The sequence below is a fragment of the Colobus angolensis genome, unplaced genomic scaffold (assembly GCF_000951035.1).
Source record: "Colobus angolensis palliatus isolate OR3802 unplaced genomic scaffold, Cang.pa_1.0 Scaffold151, whole genome shotgun sequence".
In the NCBI taxonomy this organism is placed as follows: domain Eukaryota; kingdom Metazoa; phylum Chordata; class Mammalia; order Primates; family Cercopithecidae; genus Colobus; species Colobus angolensis.
The window spans coordinates 472,687-478,889 of NW_012114611.1; the positions used below are offsets into that span (position 1 = coordinate 472,687).

General features: G+C 42.2%; 1 protein-coding gene across 5 annotated transcripts in view; it reads right to left on the reverse strand.

Annotated features, from left to right (window-relative positions):
• LARP4 (La ribonucleoprotein domain family, member 4) overlaps positions 1 to 6,203 on the reverse strand; it is an 89,409-nt gene that overhangs the window by 20,632 nt on the left and 62,574 nt on the right. For 3 of the 5 annotated variants that reach the window (XM_011936125.1, XM_011936127.1, XM_011936124.1), the window contains one exon: positions 1,019 to 1,231. The exons of the other annotated variants lie outside the window; for them this stretch is intronic. In XM_011936125.1, the coding sequence (XP_011791515.1) occupies positions 1,019 to 1,231 (213 nt within the window). The remainder of the gene's footprint in view (positions 1 to 1,018; positions 1,232 to 6,203) is intronic. 5 annotated transcript variants of the gene reach the window in all.

Here is a 6,203-nt window from a genome sequence, read left to right on the forward strand (position 1 = left end):
TACAGGCGCACGCCACCATGCCCAGCTAATTTTTGTATTTGTAGTAGAGACAGGGTTTCACCATGTTGGCCAGGATGGTCTCAATCTCCTGACCTCATGATCCGCCTGCCCCACCTCCCAAAGTGCTGGGATTACAGGCGTGAGCCACCATGCCCGGTCAGCTGCATAAATTTCAATTTAAACATCTTTCTACATTTCGGGCTAGTTTTCTCTATTACTAAAAGATAATATATTATTCTGAGGTATCTTGAGCCAATTTACCAAAAACTTTACCTACTACCACACCATAAAGTAAGATGAGCCCATTTGTTAGTAGCAATCCCTTCAAACCAGAACCATACTATTATTTAATTAGGCAAGTTGGCAATATATAACCTCACCCCTATAGTTTATTTATATTTTTGAGACAGAGTCTCACTCTGTCACCCAGGCTGGAACGCAGTGGCGCAACCTTGCCCCACTGCAACCTCTGTCTCCTGAGTTCGGGTTCAAGTGATTCTCCTGCCTCAGCCTCCCGAGTAGCTGGGATTACAGGTGCCTGCCACCATGCCTAGCTAATTTTTGTATTTCTTCATAGAGACAGGGTTTCACTATGTTGGCCAGGCTGGTCTTGAACTGCTGACCTCAGATGATCCTCCCACCTCAGCCTCCCAAAGTGTTGGGATTACAGGCGTGAGGCACCGCACCCAGCCACTTCTATAGTTTAAAAGCTGGAAGACATTAAAACCATAAGGCAGATGGATATGTTAATTTTCTAAGCTATTCTTTCCTATATGAACTATAAGGAACTTCAGAATAACTTTATAAACCTCTGATTCAGAGATATATTCTACATGAGTACTCTATTTCTTTATAAAAAGCAACCAACTGATGTTCTGAAAATGACATATTTATTTAATATAACCATATACCAATAATTAAATTAAAACCAAACCAAACCAACCACCAGATCATGTTCTTCAATTATTCAGGATGATCACACTATTATCAAAGATTTTCAGGTACCTTATTTCCTTACCTGCCCCTACCATAGTCCCCGTTCTGTTCCATCTGCAAAGTGGAAGTCTCCTTTTGAAGGTAAGTTTGCTCCTGAGGCCCAGTTACTGTAGGGTTATGCCGTTCAGTTGGAAGGTTTCTTAAACTAGATCTGTTCAACTGTCCATCCCCCAAGGATACAGAGCCCTCTGTTGAGTGTTCTGAACCACTGGATGACCTAAAATGAGGCTTCACACTATAGGAAATATAAAATAATATACATAAAGCAGTAAATCAAGACAGAAGAACAATTTTCCTCAGGTAAAAAATTGGCTCCTGTTGTACTGGGGTTTTCAAAAAATTTAACTTGAAAAGCATTATGTTGTAAAAGTGTAGCCCCTTCTACATCCCAGACATTATGTTAAAAAGTGAAGTAAATTTTTTTTTTTTTGAGACAGAGTCTTGCTCTGTCACCCAGGCTGGAGTGTAGTGGCGCATCTCGGCTTACTGCAAGCTCCGCCTCCTGGGTTCATGCCATTCTCCTGCCTCAGCCTCCCGAGTAGATGGGACTACAGGTGCTGGCCACCACATCCAGCTAATTTTTTGTATTTTGTTTAGTATAGATGGGGATTCACCATGTTATCCAGGATGGTCTCGATCTCCCGACCTTGTAATACGTCCACCTCAGCCTCCCAAAGTGCTGGGATTACAGGCGTGAGCCACCACGCCAGGCCAAAGTGAAGTAAATTTTACATTAAAAAATGTTGTGGGCTGGAAGCAGTGGCTCACGCCTGTAATCTCAGCACTCTGGGAGGCTGAGGCAGGAGGACTGCTTGAGCTCTGGGGTTCAACACCAGCTGGGACAACACAGCAAGACCCTATCACTGCAAAAAAAATTAAAATGTGCAGCGGTATGTACCTACACTACTCCCAGCTACTTGGAAGGCTGAGGCAGAAGGCTACTTGGGCCCAGGAGTTTGAGGCTGCAACAAGCTATGATTGCACAACTGAATTCATGCACAGGCATCAGAGAAAACCTTATCTCTAAGATAATAATATATATATTTTTAAAGTTGTGTTTGGAGAGACGGGGAAAATCCAAAGTTCTCTGAAAGAAACTTACTTTTACTTCAATACTCAGAATTAGGATTTTAGCTAATGTCATCAGATGCACTCTCGACATGTTTAAATTAGCCAGGTTTAAGCTTATGAGTATATGCAATACATTCTTCTTCTTCTTTTTTTTTTTTTTTTTTTTGGTGAGATGGAGTCTGTCTGTTGCCTGGGATGGAGTGCAGTGGTGCAATCTCAGCTCACTGCAACCTCCGCCTTCCAGGTGCAAGCTATTCTCTTGCCTCAGCCTCCCAAGCAGCTGGACTATAGGCATGCGCCACCACACCCGGCTAATTTTGTATTTTCAGTAGAGACAAGGTTTTGCCACCTTGGCCAGGCTGGTCTTGAACTCCTGACCTCGTGATCCACCCACCATGGCCTCCCAGAGTGTCGGGATTACAGGCGTGAACCATCACATCTGGCCTATAACATGCATTTTTTTTTTTTCTTTTGAGACGGAGTCTCGCTCTGTCGCCAGGCTGGAGTGTAGTGGTGCAATCTCAGGTCACTGCTAGCTCCGCCTCCCGGGTTCACGCCATTCTCCTGCCTCAGCCTCCCAAGTAGCTGGTACTACAGGCATGCGTCTCCACACCTAGATAATTTTTGTATTTTTAGTAGAGATGGGGTTTCACCATGTTGGCCAGAATGGTCTCCATCTCCTGACCTCATGATCCACCCAGCTCAGCCTCCCACAGTGCTGGGATTACAGATGTGAGCCACCACACCCAGCCCGCTATGCATTCTTAATGGAAGCAAAACCATGCTAAATGGGAGTAAAAATGGGGGGTGAGGGAAGGGCAAAAAGTAATCATTTTATGTATAAAGCACAGATACATACATACAGATATACAATCATCTGTAGTACTAAATTTTCACAGGAGGAAAATGTCTAAAAAGGCTGTTTAGGGGAGTAATAATGAAGAGAGTAAGAAATACTGGAATATAATTTAAAAATCCTAGCCTCAGCCGGGCATGGTGGCTCACACCTATAATCCTAGAACTTTGGGAGGTGGAAGCGGGTGGATCACCTGAGGTCAGGAGTTTGAGACCAGCCTGGCTAACATGGTGAAAACCCATCTCTACTAAAAATACAAAAATTAGCCACGCATGGTGGCACACACCTGAAATCCCAGCTACTCAGGAGGCTGAGGCAGGAGAATCTCTTGAACCCAGGAGGCGGAGGTTGCAGTGAGCCAAGATCGCACCACTGCACTCCAGCCCGGGCAACAGAGCAAGACTCCGTCTCAAAAAACAAAACAAAACAAAACAAAACAAACGAACAAACAAAACCTAGCATCTTACTAAGCATGCATCACCAAATGAGATTTCTCGAAAGATCCATATGTAGGACAGCAAACTAGGAAAATACAGCAATGCACCCAAGAGCATGGCATGACTGCATGTATTAAGGTATGCAATGTGGTTAAACAAACCAACCTGCTCCTAACAAAGGGAGTTTTTATCTTGGATGATGGGTATAAGCACCCAACTTCCTAAAAGCTTACAAGCAGATGAAGCTAAGGTCGACTAATAGAAAAATAATGCAATTTAATCAGTAGCAAGAACATCTATAGCAGCAAAAACACCTAAAAACTCAAGCAACTGAGTATCTTGGCTCTACAGATTAAGAGTGAGATTTATGTTTCGCCCATTATTTGCAGTTTATATATCCCAGTTTTTGTAATCTATTTTCATAGTTATAAACCAACAATATTAATCATATGTTGCCAATTCCTGACTCTAGGAATAGGGATTGAAAACTTCTTGAATAATTATAACCCCACCAAGTAAATGTAAATTCCCACAGCATCTCTAGCTGTCCTTCTTTATTCTTGACGGACCATAAAAAATTAACACTATTAACACTTAAAGTAGTTGGGTGTGGTGGCTCATGCCTGTAATCCCAGCACTTTGGAATCCCAGCACTTTGGGGGCCAAGGTGGGTGGATCATGAGGTTAAGAGATCGAGACCATCCTGGCCAACACGGTGAAACCCTGTCTCTAAGTAAAAATACAAAAACAAACAAAAACAAAAACAAACAAAGATAAAATTATCAGGCTGGGCGCAGTGGGCTCAGTGGCTCATATCTGTAACCACAGCACTTGAAGAGGCTGAGGTGAGAGGATCATTTGAGCCTAGGAGTTTGAGACCAGTCTGTGCAACACGGCAAAATCCCATCTCTACAAAAAAAAAATATAAAACTTAGCTAGGCATGGTGGTACGCACCTGTAGTCCCAGCTACTAGGAAGGCTGAGGTGGAGAATTGATTGAGTCTGGGAGGTCAAAACTATAGTGAGCCATGATCATGTTACTGTACTACAGCCTGGGTGACAGGGCAAAACACTGTCTTAAAAAAAAAAAAAAGAAGTTGGGTTGAGTTTCACATAAAGTGACACTTTTCCATAGAATTACTTTATATTACAAATTAGATTTCTTAAATAGCAATAAAAATAGTATGTCACCTAACAAAAAAAATTTTTTTTTTTTTTTTTGAGAGAAGTCTAGCTGTGTCACCCAGGCTGGAGTGAGGTGGTGCGATCTCAGCTCATTACAACCTCTACCTCCTGGGCTGAAGCTATCCTCCTACCTCAGTCTCCTAAGTAGCAGGGACTACAGGTGCACACCAGTATGCTTGGCTAATTTTTATATTTTGAGTAGAGACGGGGTTTCACTCTGTTGCCTAGGTTGGTCTCCAACTCATGAGCTCAAGTGATCTGCCCGTCCTGGCTTCTCAATGTGTGGGGAATATAGGCATGTGCCACCCCACTGGCCACAAAAAGTAATTTTAAAAATACTTGGGCCGGGTGCGGTGGCTCACGCCTATAAAGCCAGCACGCTGGGAGACCAAGGTGAGTGGATCACCTGAGGTCAGGAGTTCAAGACCAGCCTGGCTAACATGGTGAAAACCAGTTTTTACTAAAATACAAAAAATTAGCTGGGTGTAGTGGCATGTGCCTGTAATCCCAGCTACTTGGAAGGCTAAGGCAGAAGCATCGCTTGAACAGGATGCGGAGGTTACAGTGAGCCGAGATCGCACCATTGCACTTCAACCTGGACAAAGAGAGCAAAACTCCGTCTTATTTATAAAAAACAACAACAACAACAACAAAAACGCCGAGTGTGCTGGCTCATGCCTGTACAGCACTTTGGGAAGCCAAGGTGGGTGGATCACGAGGTCAAGAGATTGAGACCATCCTGGCCAACATGATGAAACCCCATCTTTACTAAAAATACAAAAATTAGCTGGCACATGCCTGTAGTCCCTGCTACTCGGAAGGCTGAGGCCGGAGAATCGCTTGAACTCAGGAAGCAGAGGTTGCAGTGAGCCGAGATCTCACCACTACGCTACAGCCTGGTGACAGAGCGAGACTCTGTCTCCAAAAAAAAAAAAAAAAGTATATTACCCATTACATCTGAAAATGAACTGACATGATAGATATGCTATTTGCATGTGTTTAGAAAATGTTCTTCATCCAACTTTCACACATTTCAATATGCTTAAGGAACAACTTACTACATTTATATAGCCCTCAGATCTCATAATCTTACCCTTCACTGAGAGGGACTTACAATCTCGATCCAGGCAAAAGAGAGAAAGAATGAAGAAAGAAAGAAGTGATAAAAGACAGAAAAGAGAGGTAAAGTGAAAGAAAGATAAAGTATGAAAGGTAGAAAAATGCCTGGATTTCTGAAAGTTAGTCCTACTCTCTCTAAGAAGGAATAGTGATCATCACTGGGCTGTCACGACTTAATACAAAAATTGCAAAAGGCTCTCTAAAAATGACTTTGTCCTTGGCTGTTAATACTAATAATAATAAAGGCCTGGCAGTGGTCACTTTTTAGAAGCAAGAAGGAAACAAGGATTCGGGTTGCTGGTCCAGAAGGTCTTTATTTGCAGTTTTACAAAAAGTATTCACTTATTATTTCTGTAATTAAAAATTACTAACCTGTATTGGTCAAATATATGGGAAAGAACTGTACACAAGTAGTTTTAAGTAACATGCAAAAATGTACCAAACACACCATGTATTTTCAAAACCATAGGTATACTTCCTTATTTTTTTTTTTTTTTTTAATTCTTTTTTTTTTTTTTATTGTACTTTAAGTTCTAGGG